Source organism: Myxocyprinus asiaticus, chromosome 24, assembly GCF_019703515.2.
Source record: "Myxocyprinus asiaticus isolate MX2 ecotype Aquarium Trade chromosome 24, UBuf_Myxa_2, whole genome shotgun sequence".
NCBI classification, from domain to species: domain Eukaryota; kingdom Metazoa; phylum Chordata; class Actinopteri; order Cypriniformes; family Catostomidae; genus Myxocyprinus; species Myxocyprinus asiaticus.
The window spans coordinates 25,865,291-25,888,044 of record NC_059367.1 but is presented as its reverse complement, the minus strand read 5'-3'; the positions used below and the strand labels follow the sequence as shown (position 1 = coordinate 25,888,044).

The 22,754-nt window shown below is 38.0% G+C and overlaps 1 protein-coding gene across 1 annotated transcript; it reads right to left on the bottom strand.

Moving 5' to 3' along the window:
* Positions 1-8,785: 8,785 nt before the first annotated feature.
* On the bottom strand, positions 8,786-22,493 carry LOC127415344 (apical junction component 1 homolog). The gene is made up of 2 exons (XM_051654082.1): positions 22,288-22,493; positions 8,786-14,894 (listed from the first exon to the last, which is right to left on the bottom strand). Exon 2 carries the CDS (start codon positions 14,851-14,853, stop codon positions 11,668-11,670), a length of 3,186 nt encoding a protein of 1,061 aa, XP_051510042.1. The 5' UTR covers positions 14,854-14,894; positions 22,288-22,493; the 3' UTR covers positions 8,786-11,667.
* Between the last annotated feature and the right edge of the window lie 261 nt (positions 22,494-22,754).

Below are 22,754 nucleotides of genomic sequence, written 5' to 3'. Positions count from 1 at the left end.
TGTATTAAATGTCATCATGGGACTCTCCCATCCAACACATATAATCCAATCATCACCAAATCAAGATCAGGTTTCAGAGTAAAAATATATTTGTGTACATATACATACATGGTAGTATATTTAAAATATTCTTAATAGGATAGTTGTGCAGTACTGCCTACATCAGCCAAACCTCCCACAAGCTGACCCTGAGGGATTGCTTTACAGTAGTACTGCCAGGGCCTGCCCATGGGTTTGTGAGGCCCTAGGCGAAATCATGAAAATAGGCACCCCAGTGTGAAAACTGTCATAACTTTAAAACATTCATAGACCCACTGCAAACGTGATGAGCAATTTTATTTAATAGAAAGCACTAAAAAAATAAGCACTATACTGTATAGCTCGGTAGATGACAAATAACGTGTCCATTAGCTTTTTTTGTTTCCCAACATGAAGATGTTAGTTTAACATACATGCATAAGGGAATATGTGTATTTTAGGTGCTGTGATGTCACCATTTTATCGTCTTATTTTGATCACCTTTCAAACTTTTGTACAAATAAATCAATGTCTCAATTAGGTCATGGAATCTGCAAGTATGATAATTACTGGGTAACATTTTACTATAAGGTTTGCATTAGGTATCATTAACAATGTATAATAAAATGTTCTTAGAATTTATTAATCTTGGCTAATGTAAATTTATAAAAAATATACCTCTTAGAGAGCAGAGATCTTTATAGATAGGATGGTTTGGTTATTTTTCAGATTAATTTCTCATATGTTCACTCTGTGTGTTTTTATGCCCAGCAGATTAATCTTGAGAAAACGTGAAAAGCCCTAATAATTTGACAAGCGCTGTTTCTGCTATCCTTTACACTAAATAAGCCTCAAAGACTCAAATAGCTGCAAAGCAATATTTTTCACAACTTATTTCCTGTGTTTCTGTCAGGCGAGCACATTATTCAGCTAGATGTGCGATTTGTGTTTAATAATACTGTGAAAAGAAGCCGTGCTCAGTTCCCATTAATGCTTTGTGTTATGAATAAATTATGCAGATTAGTGTGTACTGCTTAGCTTTACTTGCCGATTTTAGATATACTGCTGTTATTTTTTTTGTTGACACTTACAGTTATTTGTCTTTTAGTGATTATTCAGAGCTCATTTTATATTTAATATGTTGTTTTTAGTTTTCACCGTCATTGTGATTTGTATCCAAATCACAGGTCCACCTGTGTTGCACATTTTGAGAGTCCATGTGATAGAAACCATTGAACTGTGGAGAATGTCTAAATAAAAATCACAAATATGTCTTAATCTTATGATTTGTTCATTTACTTGAACAAACCACCCCAGGCATGTTGGGGCACTAGGTGGCTGCCTGTTTTGCCTGTAGGACAGGCCGGCACTGAGTAGGCCTACTGCCCAGAATTTTCAAGTAAGCCGTCTCTAGTACAGTGAGAAGAAGAATACTGACTTTGACATTTGGGGAAGCAGGTGAGTTGCTGTAAATGATACCATCAGCACGAAATTACACTATGACATGCACAACTACAGCATGCACATGTGTGCAGGACTATTGTTTATTTGTAGTTGTGCAGCAAAACGGTCCCTAACTAGTGACCTCTATTGATTTCAAATGGTTGTCAAAAGCACCTGTCAGTTGCCAATATGTATTAAGTCTTTGCCTGGACAGTCTTTGCTTCAATCAAATACCTTTATATTGAACTGCCTTTGTCAGTATAAGAATTTTCACCATGTCTACTTGCATCTAAATGATTCTTTTGGAATGCTTGGTTTTCATAACTCACAACATTTTAAAAACACGTTTCATCAAAGCACTTAAAGACTGACAAAAGCACATATCTAAGAGATATAATTTTCTTGTTTTGTAAGTAAAAGGTTTTATAGGGCAGTGTGAAAACCAGAACAACAGACATGAGGACTGCAGCACTGATATGATCCTATTGTCACCAAAGTTGTGGGATGACTTGTGCTTTGGCCATGCTTACAGCACCTGGTGATCATGTGGGTCGAGATGTGTATGGGCATGTGATGATTACAAAGACAACAGCAGTTCATCTCCCCAACAGAGCAGATGAGTCACTCTTGACTCATTCTGACTCATACTGAGAATGGCTGACTACCACCCTCTACTGGCAATAGAGTGAACCTGCAGTTGAATTAATAACAAATGGTGCTAAAATATTTTAGTGTTTTTTTTTTGTTTGTTTGTTTTTTTTTCTATCTGTCTCTCTTTCTCATCAGCATACTGTGTTTTAGTCTCTCATAGTCTCTTCCTCATCAACTTCTAATATGCTAACGAATTATGTATTGCAATGTACTGTACATACACTGCCTGTGTACTCCATGCAACATGGGAATGTGATGCCATCTAGTGAGGAAAAAATAAATAAATAAAATAAAATAAAAAACCTGATTGTGCCAAGAAAATAAGTAGGACCTGATTCATCTTTATGGAGCAAATTTGGGCATGCTCCAATATCCAAACAAACACCAATTCACTATGCAAATCAACATTAGAAATTATAAATGAATATGTTTTTCATATGTGGAAAAAAATAACTAATATATATATATATATATATATATATATATATATATATATATATATATAATGAGAATCTTTGGATGGATGTTAGAGTATCTGCTGTGTTAAATTTTTTTACTAGAAGGCAGTTACTGTATGGATGGAGCCTTCCCGTTTATGAGTTCTTCCTGAAGACTGGAGTATCATTTCACCATCACATGCTTTCCCAGCAGCCCCCATTTATCACCCTGCCTACAGGCTGAAGTGCCTGGATGTTCACTCAGCTTCCTGTTTCCTGGCAACAAGCATCTCTGTTCTGAGCCTCCTCCCTACCTCCAGGAAATATATAAATAAATATTTATTTATTTTTTCTCCGACACAGGTCATACTACATAAATAAACTAATACAGAACTATGCATGGCTGTACTAATTACAAATAATAATTGTTTTTGCCAGACCTTTTAATCACCAAATTGTTTTAGCATTGCTGGCTGAGCAAGTCGGGACAATTTAAGTTCTTCATGCCCTGCTGCTGCTTGCTCTACTATCAGGACTTTGATTGGATCAAGTGTACAGACATTCATACTGACACTCAAGGGTGTGAAAGGGACGAATGGACACTTGGGCAGTCCAAAACTACGCATAGAGCAGAATGAACCCTTGAAAAGATAAAATACTCATACCTACTCCTCGTAAACTACTGGTGTCTCATGTAAAATGTACAAAGATGCCTGGTGGTATTGAGGAGGTCAAAACATGAATCTCTACACAATGGGGAAATATGTGATGCTCTTTATACTGTATATTTATGAGAAACTGACATTTTTTGGAATCTGAATTTGTTTTAGGCATGCGCTGCTCGTCTATATGGGCAGGTAGGGCAGAGCCCCACCTAAATATTTATCCACTTGAAAACATAGATCCATACTACAAACTGCCAATAATGTAATTTGTTTGCCCGTAAATGTGTTCAAAATGCAATGCAAAAATATACAAATGAAAATTGAATTTAAAATAAATATCGATATTCAAGCATGTGGGGCAGAGAGTCTGCTGCCCTCCCGAACTCCACAGCGCCCCTCAGTTTTTCCAATGGAAATCTGTGGTCAAATATGGTACTGCAACGAGGCCTCATTGAGACCCACTGGGGCAGAAATTAATCTGCCCATAAACGTAGTGCCAAACCAAAGGTAACTTTAGTATTAGAGCACGCCAGCAGTGTGACAGACTGCAACATGGCGAGTGCTATTGATAAATGTGTGTATAACAGTGTGTCGTTTCTATTGCTATTTCAAGACAAATTGAGTGCATAAGTTTGCATCCCTCCAGCAGAGTCTGCTAGATGTTTATCATTTACCAAAATTAAGCTATTTGACATTACAGATATTAACATATATTCCACAAGACAATATAATAACTGAATTTACACAAATGATTCTGTTCAAAAGTTTACATCCCCTTTGTTCTTAATATGGTGTTTCTTTTTCAATGATCAATGACTGTTTGTGTCTTTTGTGATAGTTGTGCATGAGGCTTGCTTTGTCCTGAGCAGTGAAGCTGTTCACTGTTCTAATTTTCCGTAAAATTGTTCTTCGGTTTACCAGCATCACATTTGGGTTCTTCCCAACAGTGACTAAATGATGCTAAGATCCAGCTTTTAACACTTAGGACAATTGAGGGACACTGTGATGAGCAGGAGGGCGGGGCTGGGCCGTGAGGACACATGGCCAGACCTGGATTTGTCTAATCAGCTGGGAGGGGGATAAAGACGAGCCAGAGGCGCCAATTCGAGAGAAATGCACGGGTTGCATGTGTGTCTGCGTTTATTTTTGTTTTATGTTGAGTTTTATCATTAAACTTTACGTTGACTGTTTAGCCGGTTCCCGCTTCCTCCTTGCTCATCCCTTACCCCGTTACATTGGTGCCGAAACCCGGGAGGGAGGAGGGATGTGCTGTCACGGAGTCCTCGCCACTGCCATCTACCAGGGGAGCAGCCGCGGCCTGGGGACTGAGGGGTCGTTGTCGGCTACCGAGAACCGGAGGACTTGCTGCTGTCCACCGGGGGAGGAGCAAACTGGCGTCCGCCAGAGGGCGGAGGAGCGGTTGAGGACAGTGTTGCCAATTTAGCGAATTTGTCACTAGATTTGGCGACTTTTTAGACATGACAGCGATATTATTAATGTGAATGCGACAGAGAGCTAATTTAGCTACTTTAAATAAAATCTGGCGATAATCTAGTGACTTCCTGTTTCAAAAAATATAATTATCTAAAATATAATACTTGAATAAAGATAACGCCATACAACTTCCTTCTGTTTCTATAGGTTATAGCAACTGTCAGTTTGCAGCTAATGACCTAGATCACGCCTATCCCCCAACTCCTTGCTGTTCCTATAGGTTATAGTGACTGTCATTTAGTATTTTGATGCATAACTTTACCTACCCCCTCCCCTTACCCCCGAGTTCAACAGCTTACTGTAAGCTTTGTAAAACTACACTGAATGCAAAAAATTCAGACCTGATTAAACATGCAAATACTGCAAAGCGCATTGAATGCACAAAACCCTTCACGGATACCAGGCAGGTTCGTATGGATTCATTTGCTTCATCTTCGCCGAGGAATGTAGTTGCAGAAACAGAAGCATTTTTGGCTCTATATATTGCAGAACATAGCGCAGTTGTGCAGAGCTCGGTTTAAAGATTCTCATGCACCTGCACTTAAGCTGCACAGGTCTAAGTGTACGGCTATCATTAATAATGTATTAGGGCCTCATTTTGTTAGTGAGCTAGTGGCAGACATTGGTGAGAGCCCATTCAGTTTGCTCATAGATGAATCCAACAACATTTCTGTGATCAAGGTGCTTGGCATTGTCATAAGATACTTCAGTGCGAAACGAAAGCAAATTGTTTCACGATTTCTCAGTGCTGTGGAACTTAAAGATTTCACGGCAGACGGAATAGTTTCCACTCTGAAGAATTGCATTGCAACACTGGGGCTAGACCTCAAAAAACTCTGAATTGGTACAGACAATGCATCGGTAATGATAGGGAGAAGCAATGGTGTATATTCAAAACTAAAATCTGAAATTCCTCACCTTGTTCTTGTGCGTTGTGTGTGTCACAGTTTGATTCTGGCAGTGTTGCGAGCTTATGAACAATCTCTCCCTAAGTTTTTGGATTTCATAGTGAAGGAAACTTACAACTGGTTCTCTCAATGTGCAGGAAGGCAAATAATGTGCAGGAAGGCAAATAACCTACAAGAAACTATTCGCTGCAATTAATGACAGAGAAGAACCACAGAAGATATTGTGTGTGTGCGCCACCAAGTGGATCTCTGTAGAGCCAGCAGTAAGGCGAATCCTTCAACAGTGGCTTGAACTGAAAACTCTATTTGCCATTGCACGAGAGAATGAGTGCTGTTACATGGCAGACCAACTCTACCGCCTGTACTGTGATCCACAAAGTCGTGTATTCTTGATATTTTTGAAAAATGTGCTGTCGCAGGTGCAGGCTGTCAACAAAACATTCCAGGGAAACAACGTTGATCCAACAAAGTTAATTGACGGATTAATCAGGCTTGTAACCTCACTTGAGTGCAGTGTAACACTTCCAATTGCACAGGTTGCATAGGTGAAGCACTTCACCATACAAAGAATCCCATAACAGAACTGGCAGAAATGTTCATGACATCCCCTGAAGAAATCCCAAATTGTGATTCAGTGGCGTAACATACATCACATCCAGTGGGAACATGTGGATAACACTGAGAAATTCTGGTGTGAAGTAGAATCCTACAGAGATGCTACAGGTGACAAACCATTCAAAGAACTTTGTAATCTGGCACTGACCATCCTTACTCTGCCACACAGCAACGCACAAGTGGAGCGTGTGTTCAGTCAATTAAATGTAGTTAAAACTAAATTAAGAAATCGTCTTTCGCTCCTAACTGTGAACTCAGTTTTGCACATCCGATACAGACTTCAAACTGCAGGCAAGAAATGCTACCAGTACTCCCTGCCTTCCAACATGCTCAGAATAATTGGCACAATGGAGTCAGAATCAGAATCAGAATGAGCTTTATTGCCAAGTATGCTTACACATACAAGGAATTTTTCTTGGTGACAGGAGCTTCCAGTGTACAACCATACAAAAACAGCAGCAAGACATAGATAATAATAAAAAATTAAAACTAATTATACACATATGTACAGACACACACATACACACATACACATGGGTAGTGCAAATCTAATACAATCTGTTATGTACTAATCCTACTCCTCAGAAAGCAAGCAGGCAAATCCTGAAGAAGAAGAGCCCCCCTTAGACGAGGATGTCATCCAGGCTTTATTGTAAGGTAGGATGATGTTATATTTTACATATTTAAAAATGTATGCTGAGTGCTCTGCGCTTTGTAGATGGATATATAATGGTATTATTATTTATTTTGGTGTTTTGAAGTTGTTTCCAGCACTCAATCCCCACACATTTTAGCGACTTTTTAAGGCGCGTCTAGTGACTTTCACCCAATAGGAATTGGCAACACTGGGTGTCCATCTGGTGTCCGGGAGCTGGCGAGCAAGTTCTTCTCTCTCTCTCTCTCTCTCTCTCTCTCTCTCTCTCCTTTTTCTCTGTCACTCTGCCTTGCACTTTCCATCTCCCTTTCCCTCCCCTCGTCTCTCCCAGGGCTCCAAAAGGTGGGGAAGACCTCCCAGGAAGGGAGGGGAGTGTGTCATGCCTGAGTTGGGCAATGGAGGAGTGTGACGACATGGAGGAGTGTGACGACGGGGAGGGGCGGGGCCGTGAGGACACATGGCCAGACCTGGATCGGGCTAATCAGCCGGGAGGGCTGAGTTTTAGCATTAAACTTTATGGTGACTGTTTAGCCGGTTCCCGTCTCCTCCTTGCCCATCCCTTACCCCGTTATAAACACATACACGACTATTACAAAAAGTGCAAACATTCATTGATGCTCTAGAAGGCAAGAGACTGTAACCTATTAAGAACCATGGGGATGTAATCTTTTGAAAAGGATGATTTTGTGTAGATTATTATTTTGTCTTGTGGGATACATGTATATGTAAATTTGTTATGTAGCTTCTGAAGGGCTGTATTAAATAAAAAGAAAAAAAATATCTTATTGTATAAATTAGGAAAAGGATGTATTTTTTTTTTTTTAAGAGTAACAAGCATCCTGTGTGCAGTATTCTTTGCACTTGATCCAAACTCTAAAAACGTTCTGCTTCATAATACCCAAAGGGCTAATATAAACTTTTTTTGTTTGTGCTAGCTTAGCATAAGAATACAATGAGAAAATCATGCAAATTTAAACATATCCTGTGCGCCATAATGAATAGGTAGGCAGTGGCTTCACTTAGGGTCCACAAACTCTCATTGCAACTGTACAGGAAGGGGTAATCTGAATTTTGAGGATAAGGACATAGTTGAAAGTCTCTAGAATCGAGCTAAAATTAAAAAATTAGGTTCCATTATAATGATAATGTTTAGTTGTACATATGAACTACATACAAAACGCGTCCATACATTCATTTTCAGTCAACACACGGATAAGTAGGCTATTTGTCTGTACTTACGTGGGAATGGTAAGTTTCCTATAATTACGTGACTGGTAATACATTAAAAACTGAAAATTATTATGAGTAATGATGACCATGAAGGCCTAATTCACCAATTATTATGACAAATTATTGTAACCAGCAGATGTCGCAGCAGTAATAGTCAAGCTTTCACGCCAGTGTTTGTTTACAAAAATTACATATTTATGCACTTTTTATTAGGGCTGGATGTTTGGTGTTACGCTGTAAAACAAACAAGACACTCCTGTGCCACTTTTAAACGTCTTTAACATACATACATTACTGACACTTCGTTTACCAAATGTAGCAGTGTTTAAATCCTTAACTGCTTCTAGCAATAACACTTATGAGGGAGAACATTATTCAGGAGAAAGGAGAAAACTTCAGTTCAACTTTACTTTACCTACCTTCATATATGCTTCCTTTCTTTGCTATGGAAATCAAAATACAAGTCCATCAATGAAAATGAACAGTGCTCATATGTGCAGAATGTCTCCATTTACAAATATTTTTGTAGAAAAGATGTAAAAATACTTTTTGCATGTGTTATTTTCTTACAAGCGTGCTCTTAAATGTGTTGGTGTGAATCACCAAAGCAGAATTATTTATTTGTATTACTGACTATTAATTTTAAAGTCAAATGCATGAGCCAAAAAGGACCCTTGGGTGTTTCATTTATTGACCATAGTACAGAAATAAAGCAACATTTGTCAACAAAACACAACTGTAATAAGCAGTGTAAATAATTAAGTAAATAAATAAATAATGGCATTTGAAAATGGCAGCAGAAATCTTTTAATCACTGTAAGGTGTGTTGTGTGCATGCTGTTAATTACATTATCTAACTAGGCTGTCTAAATAAATGTTTTCCCTCACAGGCTTATTAAAGTGCTATCTAACACATTCTTGCATACAATGGTGTTTTCCACCATTGCTTGAATCATGAAATATTACATTTCAAATATAGGCATACAAGTTGAATCAGTCATTATAAATGATTAAAATATGAATAGCATATTTTATATACATTTTTATATATCTCAACAGTCATCTTTCAATTGATGAGTGTTTCAGTAGCAGGTCATCGTGAAACCAGAACTTTAGAATACTGTGAAGAGAATATGAACACTCAAAAGTATATGATAACCATTAATTTCAGTAGTGGTCGACCGATATGTTTTTTTTAATGGCTGATGCCGATATCCAGAGAGCAGGGTGGCCGCTAGGCCGATACAATGCCGATATATCACACAATTGAATATAGTAAATAACAAACATAAAATTGTATAAACTCTTATTTAGCATTATATTTACTCAATTTCACACAAAACTCAAAAATAATATTGTATTTTAAATGGAAGATAGCAGTTTCTTCAGATTTCTGTTTAGTTTGCACATGAAGAAATTGTTAATATATTAGGAAGAAGGAAATAACAGTACACACAGTAGTCCAGCAACCATGGATGGCATGTGTGCATTAACAATCGCATTTACTCAAGAAATGCCGAATCAAACCAACTGTACATACAGTGCATATTGGATAAGACATTTACTTTAACACGTGAAGCGCTTTTACCTTGGGCTGCATCCAAAAAAGTAGGCAGCTGACTTGCTACCTTGCTGCCTAATCAGTTAATGGCTTAACTAACAGCTGTTTAATGAATCTGGTCTCCGAACAGTTTGAAAAGCACCTTATTTTCATCATACCTATGTATATAGCCTCTAGTGGCAGCATTTTAATGGGCTCCTTGAAGTTGCACTCATGCGGATCCAGTGCGAGCAGCAGCAATCTCCTGACAATTTAAACGGCCTGGATCGCCTGCTTGGATTGACACAGAGTGACGGTCATGATTTGTGAATCAGAGGAACTTTTGATCCTGACCCTTTAGTTGAAGTTTAAGGTTGAAGTATGCAGATTTTAAAGTGTTTTGGATGGTTTCCCCTCATGATGTAATTGCTGCTTTCACTACTGTCACGTCCGTAATGCTGTTTTTTCCCCATTTATGTGAAAATGAAAATTAATTAAATGTATATATATATTTTCTTAGGAGTGCCAACCCTTCAACATTCGGTGGATATTATTATTTCTGGATTGTGCATTTCAACTCACAGAGTTTTTACAAAGTGTGTGGTCTCCCAAAAACTTGTGTCCATTTTTGTCACATCCGTAACGCAAGCTCATTTTCCTATCTAAACTGGAAAAAAACTTGTCTAGACTGAAATTTTTCTGATGTCTGTACTCTGTCTGCAGGGGTCTATGATTATACATATAAATTGTTTGATATACTGGTATTGAGTACTTTATATGAAGTTAAATTTCACATTTTCACTGTAAATGTCACATCCATAACACTGATATTGCCCATCTGTTTAAACGAGATATGCGCATATTTACAGACGATATATGATATTTCTTTTATTTATATTTGCCTTTTTATCATTAGACAAGACAGTTAAAAGTTACTGGGAACTGTTGAGGAGAGAGAGGGAGAATGAAACAGGAGAGCACTTTAACATTATGAGCTCAAACGCATCTGCCGCAGCTCTGATATGCGGGCCGTTTAAATGACACTGTGTTGTACACAGGTCTATTATTGTAGTAACACGATGGCATGTAACAAAACAAACCGTGACTGGTCGTTTACATGTCTCAGTCACTTCACATGCAAGCAGGCGATTCTCGGCGCCCTTAAGAAACAAATCGGCCAAACAGGATAATGTATCAACCCATGCCAATAATTAAAAAAGTCAGAATATAGGCCGATTTATCGGCCTCTGCGATATATCGGTGGACCACTCCATTTCAGATGAAAAGATTAGTAAGTAATCTTTTTTTATTTCATTCGAATGTGCAGGTTTTCCTGTTATGAAGTGTTAAAAGTTGCTTTTCAGCTGATTTAACCATGTAAATAGATATAATACTCCATAAACACAATACAGAAAGCAGTTGCCATGTACAATACAGTGAATCTTCAGTTAAGCAGTTTATTTAACTTTATCCATAAAAAGAAGGTACCTGATATTATGCTGTTATCTGCAATACTGATCTACAAGTATAATTTGTTTTAAAGAAATGGCCAACCATCTCAAAATTTAAAGTGAATTTGCATTTTCCTTGCCAGCATGCATTCTTCATGCAAGTGCATTTTCATTCTCACAAGGGCCTAAAGACCCTGGAATTTTTACAATACTACTGTATTGTAAGAGAAAAGCTGACTCTCTCCTGAGGGTTTCCAAAGGTTTCTTATATGTTATATCCTCAATGCAACACACTAGCTCAAGAAACATCATCATAAAAAAAATAGTAATTTCTAACAGATTTTAACAGGGGCAGATTTTAAGACAAAGCATAAGTACTCATATCTCCTATTCAGTACTATACATAGCATTTTATCCCACAAGCAAATCTTATTTTAGTATTTGGTGGCAGACAGGAAAAAAAAAAAAAGAAAACAATAAATAGTCATATATTTATATCACTATTAAAATACATATCTAAATTCATTAGTCAAATGCTCGATTACACTGGATGCATAGGCTTATATAATGTCATCTAAAAGGTGTGGTGCACCAACCCAATCCAGCATTCTTGGTTCAGATGCTGCCATGATCATACACATGAACTGTTTTCCTGTTCTCTTGTCTATGGGATAGATGGTGGTAGGAGTGAATCTTTTGTTGCTCTCAACAAACTCGCAAAGCTGGTTGTATATTTGTGGGAACTCGTGGCGAAGGAAGACCCCTCGGGTACGAAGTTCCCTTTGGATGTTAATGAAACATATCTCTCTTGCTTTCCTGCCCTCTTGGCCCTCCTTGTCGATGTCTGATGTCCCAGGAGGCGGAGTGAGAATTAGTGTTTCCATTTCACATTCTTTCTTAAAGATTTTCTTATCTGGGCTTGAGGAGGCTAATGAGACCTTGGCATACTTGCGAACTGTTGGTGTTTGCAATTTAGGTGAAGGAAGTTTAGGCACTAAGTCTCCAACAGCTATGGATACATTCAAGAGGAAACATTCAGTGGGGTCATACTCCTTGCCTGCATGCTGCAACTCTTTGCAGTATTCCCCAAGGTTGTCTTTGAAACTGTCTAGCTCTCTAACTGACAGATATGTCGGAGAAATCATAAGGCTCTTAAGACCAACCTGGAGAAAGTTATCTGCAGACGCTGGGTTTTGAAAACCCAGAAACATAACTCCCCTCCCACGCGACAGATACCCCACCCGAGCAATGCGTGAAAAGGCTTTATGAACCTCAGAGTTCTCTCGACAGTGTTTTAGTATATGTCTGCAAATGCTACTGATGTGGCCATAAAGACAGCTTTCTTTATGTGTGTCCCAGTCTTCTCGCCTACAGTTTCTGGAACAGTAGTGGGTATAACAGCTGTGGCAGGACTTGAAGTACAAGAAAGCATTGAAAGTAGTGTCTTTATGTAAGCATTTCCTGTTGGAGCACACCATAGTGTCATCCTCATCTGTCATATGGTTCAAAGAGATGTCCTCAACGCTCCTCTGAAACCCCTCACAACCACTATCTGGATCTTTAAGTGTATCTGGGCTGGTCTTTGAAGAGTCTGTATTCAAAAGTCCTGAATCCTCTTGATCTGTTTCTCTCTTCCCTTCTTTTGTGTCATCTTTAATCAATTGTTTGAGTTGGTCTATCAAATCCTTGCTTGGTCGCCTGCTATTTTGAGGTTTGTAATCAATGACTAAGTCAGCGAGCAGCTCGTCAAGCTGTTCAAGACTTTGCTGTAGGGAATAATTATTACTTTTCCTCTCTGTGGGTTCAGGTGGGTTTGCAGGTCTCTGTATGTTATGTGTGTTTGCAGTTTGAGATCCACTAGATCCCCCATTTCTCTTGAGGCTGTTTGCTGCACGGATGTCATTATCAGTGATTGTAATCTCTGGGGTTACAAACCAGTGCCGCCCTGCACTGTTTTGCCTGTCACCAGCACATTTCTCCAGACAGTTTTCTGAGAGGGACAATGCAGCATAACGTCTGGGCGAACTAGAAAGGTTCACAATAACTGGTTGTTGACTATTATTAGAAGGAACTCCTGGCCTCCCGTGATGGAGAAGGTTCTCATAGCTCCTGCCTCGTGAAATACCATGTTCTCTGTCCATGTGAGGAATGAGAATGTTGTCCCAAGATTTTGAGTAATTCCTGACATCTGCGCCTAAACGGCTTGGCTCAGTAAAGTCATTGGGATACCATGGTCTTAACGATGGGACCCGCTGAGGGGTTGCCTGTGAGGATGCATACTGACTGGAATATGTAGCAATGCTTGACCGGTGCCAGTCGTCTGAAAAGACCTGGGATGTACGTGGGCGGTGGCGTCCCTCTGTATGGTATCCTCCCATAGGAATGTTTAATTCTGCTGGGTAATGGCAAGGCCGTGTATATAACATCTTTGAAGGGTCAGAGGGAAAGGCAAATGCTCTTGGATCCTCCTGAAAGTATGTTTCAGTCTGAGGGGTAGATAGGAAGTATGGCCCTGGCTCACTCACTGAACATTGTCTATTGTAGAATCCATTCATGGGTTCATGATGAGAATCACCATAGTATGAACGCATTGGCAATGTATGAACCCAGCGAGTCCTTGGGTCAAGTGCATACTGATTACTGAGGGAGGGATTTTGGCTGGTACTGCTGTTAATACTGTATTGGTCATCCTGATAATATGTTCTACTGGGTGGCTGAGCTGGATACCTGCAAGGATTGTCTGTGTAGAAGAACTTGGTTGGAATGTTTGGGTTAGACAGTGTTCTGTATTCCCTTGAGTCTCTAGGAGAAGCCCTTCCAAAAGAGATCTCTCCAGGCTGAATGTAACTACTGGACATGCTGTTTGGATACTGATATGCTGGCCTGTAGTCCATGCTGTAACACTCACTAGGAGTAGGTGTTCTACAGGTGGATATCTGACTTGGAAAAGAAAGGTTCCTGATCCCTGATGCAGAAGAGAGCTGCCAGGGAACATTACTTCTGTGAGTAGACACCTTTCTTGCAGTGTGCTGGAGAACTGAGGCATCTGGCTTAATATCAACACGGCATCTGACATGGGGAGTGTTAGCTTGTGTTAGCGTCTCCTGTTTGTTCTCCTCAAAACAATCAGAAACATACAGGGGCGTTTGAGGTTGTAGCTTGATAGGATGAACCTCGTTAACTAAAGCCCTGTTTGTTGAATGGGAGTTTTCTCGATTTGGTAAACCTTCAGGTCTCCTCTGGGGATCCACTGGAGATCGACGCCTCATGGTTGCAGGTGGGGAGACTGTGATGGGTATAGGGGTCAAGGTGGCTCGAACCCTTGGAGCACTTTTTGAGTGAGGCTTGCCATGAGCACTAGTCCTTGCTGTGTCATTGCCTTTGTCTGTGCTAATTTGTTGTTGGGAGAGTCTTGAGTTGAACAGATCCGGAGAGGAAAAACGTAAGTGTCCCTGCTGTCCAATGCCATTCCAAACAGCATCCTTATTTACTGTATGTTGATCAGACCGGTAAGGATACTCCATGGATGAGTTAAAGGTCTTTGGATCATCCAGAGACTCAATGAAGTCAAAGCTACGGCAATGTCTTTTGTTAATGGTTTCAAAGTTTTGATCCAGTGGGCCAACCATTTGGGAATCACATTGTTTAGAAGATACAGAATACTGTGAGAACCCAGAGTTAGGGCTAATTTTTATGTCTTGATACAAAGTTGATGTTAATATATCAGGGGGGTCTGTACGTGTCATCTTAAAGGGACCCCGTTATTTTTCCCCTCAGTTGGTGTCTCCTAGAGAATTAAAAACAGTCTTATTAGTCATATATTTCCTCCAATCTATACATTTAAATATCTATATAGTAAAGTCATTTAAAGTCAATTGCCCATTTGGGCCTTGTTTGAAAACAACCCACAAATCCCCAGAAAATTATATAATAATTTAAAAAGGAGATGGAACTTGGATTTACAAGATGATTCACAGGTATCCATTTATGTACAAATGGCCTTGAAGACCACTATTATGTACAAATGTGCACACAGTAAATTATAGGCATCATTCATGTACTTATCTGCCAATCTAAAGGGGAAAATAAAAATGTCAATTCAATAAGAGATGCTTGAGAAGCTAGATTTTTATTTACAAGTTAATGTTTAAAGGATATCTTTTTTATATAACCCAAGTATTCTACCACTTCATCTTGTTCTATCTGCATATTTAGTACAGCATAAACTTACATATATAAGTGTATTTCTAAACAGAGAGAGGCATGGGATAGCAATGACTTTAAAAGTCAGTCTGTGCTTAATCAGAGACATGGCCTGGGGGCGAACCAAATTTGATTCTGGCTCAGGTTACTTCCCGATTCCCCCAATTCTTCCAGATTGCTATCAGATTCAATGTTATCCCTCTGTTAAATGCCATGTCATGCATAAACATCAGCCTGTGCAGAAAAAAAATCACTGAATCCTAAACAAATAAATCAACACTAAATGGAAAAATATGAATTAATTAAAAATATATGGAGGTCTTACAGCATATCAGAAGAATAAATTAGTGCATAAGAGAGCTTGTTTCTCATTGAAATGGAGGGCAGAACACCCCCCTTAAGAATCAGTACCTTTACATTTTTCCTTTTCCCCTGATTGAGCTATGTAAAAACGAAAAGATTTCAAATTCACTTACTAATTTGATTCTTATTAATAGTTACTGAAGTTCTGAAACATGAACAGGATGTAATGATAACTTGTAGGTTTAAAAGTTATATTTGGTGTCCCTTTACTTTGCAAATAACATATATATAATATACATTTTTATTGTAGTATAGCATAAATAAGGAATTTTAAAAATAAAGTTGGATTAAAAATTATTTAAATAAGGATATGCTAAAGCTTTGCATTTTTTGTCAAAAAAAAATAAAAAAAATAGTTTTACTGCATCGTACTGCAACAGCCTTGCCCATTAATAATACTGCCACTCTGTTCTATGGGGAAATAAATTAATAGAGTGGAAATCAGGTTAAAAAAGGGGAGCATATAATCTAGTAAATGCCAGATGGTAGTTTTTCCATGCATGGAAGTCATGCTGTACATTACTCATTTAAAATGCTGAAGATCAGTTCTGTACTCTGAATTCATTTCAGCTGTGCCTATTGGTCCAAAGAAGCACACCAGAGCTATGCAAGTGATTCGCGCATCTCTGCAAATGGACTATATTTATGCTTGCCCTGATTATGCACTGTTTCTCAATACCTTGTCCTCTTGACATATTTTTGACATATTATTTTGAGGAAATGTATGATATTTGGCTTTTCAGGTATTTTTTATTTTATTTTTATTTTTTTTTTAATGACAGTAGGAGCCGTGGAGTCTCTTCAGCCAAGTTAATTGTTGAAACAGTTAACTGATATCAACAGATGCAAAAGAGATGAATTCAATCTTCTTTCTGAAAATTGTTTAATTTCATATTTGTAGCATTTGAATGACTGAGGGTTACTGAAGATGACGAAAAACATGCAAACAGAAGTCATATAAAGGTATACATCCTACAAATGGGACAGAATGTTCCACTAGTCATCACATAAATTATTAGGTTTATATTTTTAGCTGTGGTGCTTTTAAAGGGATGAATGGAGAGATGCAACTTTAGAAATTTTAAGCATGCTGACATACTATCAGCGTGGTAAACTTTGATAAGTTGGGTCTTAATTCATCCTCATTATTTAACCCTGTAAATCCTCACATATAAAAGAATTGTCAGAAAATTCTAATTTTTTGACATCAGACTGTTTGTAGTACCATTGGACAAACTATAAAAATAAATCGTAAAAACAAAAAAAAGATTTTGCATATGTCTTTTATTTTTAAGTATCATATTTGATACATTAGGCTTTAAAGGTCATTATCCTCCTGAGGCCCAGCAATTCATTTTTGTGCAGGATATTTGTAGGTTTTCTTAGCCCATAAATGCTACAGTGGTAAATCTTGGGGTATCATCAGAGGACTCCCTGGGCTTTTCAGAGATACCAAATATTTAGGAGTTTGGCCATGACAACTTCCCCTCCTTGGTCTATAAATATGGATTGAAATGTATCACAGTTCAATTCAGCACATCAATAAACAATTTTAATCATATGTATTGATATTTAAAAAAGGGAAATTGTAAAACTTTTTTCACTGGGTATCAGGAACTTATGGTAAGATGACATCATAATAGCTCATGTAAAATAATGAGATCTTTATAATGACAGAGCAGGCTGCATATATGTAAATACAGAGAAATATACAGTAAGTTCACACTAAATATATCTTATAAAAAGAATATGTCAGAATTTTCAAAGCTCTGTGATTTTTTTTTTTTTTTTTTTTTTTGTGGTGGGCATGAATGGAATGTAATGGTGATTGAGAGATATACCTCAAAAGCCTGTTGTATCATTTATGATGCATGGATTTCAAAGGGCTTTTAAATCAAATAATATACAAAATTTTAACCAAGCACAAGTTGCTTATATTCAGCAAATACATTTTATTTTAAATGTTTTAAAATTCATTTTTAAAATATCAGTAATAATTTAATCATAACTGTCACTTTTCATTATTAAAATCAGCATAGATTTCAATTTTTTTTTTTAAACTAGTGCATGCAAAAGAAAAGCAGACATATTTGGAAATTTTTTGAAAATATTTCACCATCAAGAAATGCCCAGAAACGTCCACCAGGTGGCAGCAGACATCTAACACGTTGCAAACAACAGAATTTCCGCCAAAAAAATTTGATTATGTCAATGATGCACAGTCATCATTAGAAAATAGCATTTCAAATTTTATACAGGCGGTGTTATAGGGTTAAAGCATTGCTTGTGTACAAATTTACCACATTCAACAATAAATTAAAATTTTAGTCATTATTAGACTTTAAATCACCTGGCGTAAGCAAGGTTCCCATTCATATGCATAGTTCACAGCCTGGTTTATTTGTGAGGTATTGTGAACAGATTAAAGGACATTATTTTTATGAGTCTGTTGCCATTTTTTTTTTTTTTATGGTGGGGTATCTGACAGACAACGGATTACTTTAATAAACTGTTGAAGAAGAAAAAACTGTTGGATGCTGTGAACTTCATGTTACACACCAAGATAATGTTACAGTTATGCACTTCTGAAGTTATGCACTTCTGGTTAAATTGAAGCGCACCATTCTGCTCCCGGATTTCGTGAAAGTGGTGTTGTGCCCTATGTTGGAGCCATTTATATGTTGTATAACATAATAATCAGTTTTCCTATTGTAGGGCTGTGTTTAGCATCCATATATCCCTAAGAAACGAGTCCACTAACACATTCAGTTGTGATATGATATTACTTTTTTGCCTCAGTGCTGTTGCATAATAAGAACATTTGCAAATAATCGTAAAACCAGTAAACAGTAATCTAACCGTTAAAAACTCACAACGTAGCATCCCTAGCCCTGCCTATTGTGAAAATCCCACTCCTCATACCAGTGCATCAAATATCTTCTGATTGGCTGTGATTGTGCCACATTGCACAGCAGTTTCGTGTTCGTTGTCTGGTTAGGACACAGTATTATGATAAGACTAAGGGAAGGGATGGATTGACTAACAATATCTGTAGACAGTGGCAACTCCTCATAAGAAAGGTCTCGTATACATTACAACTTGTAAATAAAGGGTAATAAAACTCCATTGGAGCTCAGATCAGATCTGGTGCAGCTCTGTGATTGATGCTACTGAAGTGGGACTGGATGACTTCCATGACTTTATTGTGTTACATGTCTACTGGGAACAATTTTCGGGCACAAGCACTGAGCACTTTATCCTCTTTTAGTGGCATTTGCTCCAGTGTCTCTGGAGCCAGGAGTGACTGTGCAGAGTTGAACAACCTCATAACTACTTTGTTCTTTTCAAGTCTTGAGTGTCGATTAAACCTCATTTACCAACTGTTTAAGCGAGCTGAACTGCACATTTTAAAAGCTATTTGTAAAACACTGTCGCTCACGGCAGATGCTTACGAATCAGGTTCCTTTGGGCTGCCACTTTCACAGGTTCTGTTTCTAGCTGACTAAGGATTTAGATGTCCTCTTGGTGAGGTAATATCTAACTACCATCTCTCTTTCTCTGCAACACTACAGTATTAGATATAAAAGAGTGAAAGTTGTTATTGATAGGCTTGGTCTTATTACACATATATTGGCTTAAAACATTACTATATCACCCGTTTGACTTTAAATTTCTGTGCTCAGTATTAGATTGCATTGAAACACTGAGAATAGAAATATACTTTACTTTGGTCAGCAAATGCTATTTTATGCCCATCTAGCCACCATTAAGCAATAATTTAGGAGGATGCAATTATTTAATAGGAAAGTTTCATGAATAGAAATGTAAAGAGGACAAAAAATAGAGCATACATCTGACAGTGTGAGGGAAAGTTTTGAGGGGATTCTCATATTTCTTTGAGATTACAAAATATTGCAAAGAAAAAACATGTCCATTTTAGGGAAGGAGGATATTAAAAAAAATTTCATTATGCAAGGTGGCTGATCAGTGTGTGTTTTCATGGCTAGCAGCAGAGCCTGTACCTGTGACTGAGACCTGACTGCTCTTAAACAGTCAATCGCCACCTGTCTCACACACTTCCATCACAGTCTGGCAAGACTAGCCTCCTCACACTTGTTCCCCATCATTCAATCTGGGAAACAACTCAGGAAGTACAAATTGACACGTATGCACACACAATATTGCAGAATCAGATCTGCAGTGAATTTATCCTTGAATCATTTGGTGTGTGTGTGTGTGTGTGTGTGTGTGTGTGTGTGTGTGTGTGTATAGGCCCATTTAATGTCAGTTACAGACATTGTGTCATACAAAGACAGAAATTTCTCACAGCTACAGTCTGACTCCTAGAAACCATGACAGCAGAACAAAGTGTTAATAGTTTAGTTAATAGCTTGATGTTTATTTCCTTAAATAAAAAATCCATTGCTCAAATGAGCTAGCAAGTTTTTTGGCTGCATATGAGGTAAAAAGGCTATATTTGGAAGCAATGGATATTGGGTATCTCAGTGGAAAGCAGCCCAGCTGGATGATTTTGTATAACAGATTTGGGGGGTGATGTTTCTTCCTTTTCCAACAGGAAGGCTCAGAGGATTTTGGTGGAACTGTGAGCAACTGTGTAAGTACCTATAAATCATAACTGTCATAGAGGATCTAGTTTATAAGGCCATGAATGGAACTAAGTGCTCCTCATGCCAAAGTGAGTTTTCCCAAACTCTGTTTTCCCAGCATTCTCTGCTCCTATACTTGATCCTATGGATTTTCTAGGTTATTGGAGGACCCATTAATTTACTTTGTTCATGTACCAAAGATAATGGATTTAGACAATAACACTGTGGCAGCACATTTCTAAAAATTATGCTTCTTATTAAGCTAAATCAATAAGAACAGCAGCACTATCCACTGAGCCCTTCAGAGGTCACTGTCACTTAAAGAAATATTTCAGGTTCAATACAAGTTAAACTCAATCGACAGCATTTATGGGATAATATTGATTACCACAGAAATGAATTTTGACATCGCTGCTTTTCTTTAAAAAAAAAAGCACAAATCTGGGTTACAGTGAGGCACTTACAATGGAAGTGATTGTGGCCAATCCGTAAACGTTAAAATACTCAGTTTCGAAATAATAGCCACAAGACATAAACAATATGCGTGCATGATTTTAGTTTGATAAAATCACTAACTATCCTTTTCTGTGTAAAGTTATATCCAATTTTACAACGTTGTTGCCAAGACAATGTAATTTCAACAAACCCTAAAACTCTAAATTACTGCAAAAACGACAATTTAAAAAACTTTACATCTCAAATAATACATGCGTTTTAACAGAAGAATTAATTAAATATTTTATGAAATTATAAACGTCACATTTCTGCCTTGAAACCCTCCAAAAATTGGCCCCATTCACTTCCATTGTAAGTGCCTCACTGTAACCTCGATTTTTGCTTTTTTTTTTTTTTTTCATGAAAAGGAGGGACGAGCTGAAATTATTTGTACAATATGCCACAAATGCTGTGGATTGAGCTTAACTTGTACTGAACCCAGAATATTCATTTAACGTTTACATTTTAAGGCACCCATGCATCTATTGTCAGCAGCTAGTGTTTAAAACAAAATGAAACAAGATATTTTTAACTCTACAGCCCACATCAAGAGGATAATTTGGATGCTTGCAGTATTCAGAAAAGTGACACCAGTGGTATAGTTATATTGTACAAGCATTTTTTTTCTTACTATTTTCTTTTGAAAATCTTGTTAAAGATTAACATCCACACAACAAGACTGTTAAAATCTATATAATAAAACATTTGCGAATACATCAAGATTGTTTCCATCTTTCTCCCCAGTAATTGCATTTATATGGAACTGACAACAGGTGCAGCATGCTCATACTCCTATTGAAAGTGTTACTGCAGTGAATATACTGTCTTCAATGGGTTTCTACAATGGTGGTCTGTTTAAATCAAATATAAATGACCAAGACATCCCTTATGTTGGTTTCTCTCTCATTCTCTTGATTTATTTGTACAATATTGTCTGTAAGGTCCTGTGTTGTTGGTCATCCTAAGAAACATCTTTACTACTGCTAAATGTAAACATTTATATGTTAACTAAACTCACTCCTCAGTAAGCCCTCTCCGGAAAACAACATGCCACATGCTCTGTCGCCTGGATGCCTGTTAAAACCACTGAGTCCACTCTGCACAACATACTGGGAGTCAAAAAAGCAACCTACATACAGTATTTGCAAGGTCGCCATACAGCGTAGTGTGTGTATTTAATACACACTACAATCTTCGTCGATCTTAGATGATGATGATGATATCGTTAATTTATCTGGCGAAGTCCTGCAAAACCTACGAAACCTTCTGCACATCGCACCAAAATATCACAGATAGCACACTTTGTTCTCATGTATTGCTGCTGCAGCAGGACCCGCGCACTTTCGAGCATCTCTAGTAAATATTACCAAACGTCTTTCGGCGAAAATGACATCAAGACACAAAGATACTGCAACCGTATCAGTCTTTAAACTGGTTCATATAGAAGTGACAGAATCATAAGTTTTGTTTAACCTGTGTATAAACCTTAAGGAGTGTGCGCATTTATCTTACCGTCTTCATCCATAGTTCAGATCAGATCCAGATCCTGCTGGTAATCTCGGGATTCTTAACTCTTTAAACAGTGACTGTTCATTTCAGTGATCGTGTAGTCTCCATATCTTATTAGCTGGTGTGGCGGGGCGGCATCAAACTCCTTAAATATTGTTGTTCGCCCACGGGTCTCGGGGGCGTACTAAGATAAGGCGAGGGGGTGTGACCGCATCCCTCTTGCGTTGCCTTTCTTGGGTGAGAAGCGGAATGACTGCGCATGCGTGCGACGTTCCCTGTATGTGCGCGCGCTTGAACCTAGCGTACGCGCCCGATTGTCTGTGATGTGAGTGCACGGATCTCACTCTGGACGCATGTGATTTTAATTAAGAAAGTGTTATATCATGCTGACAGGCTCCCATGCGGCTTTCAGGTCTTTTGTAACCATCTTAAAGCAGTTGTTCAACTCAAGGAGAAGTGAGATCGTTAAG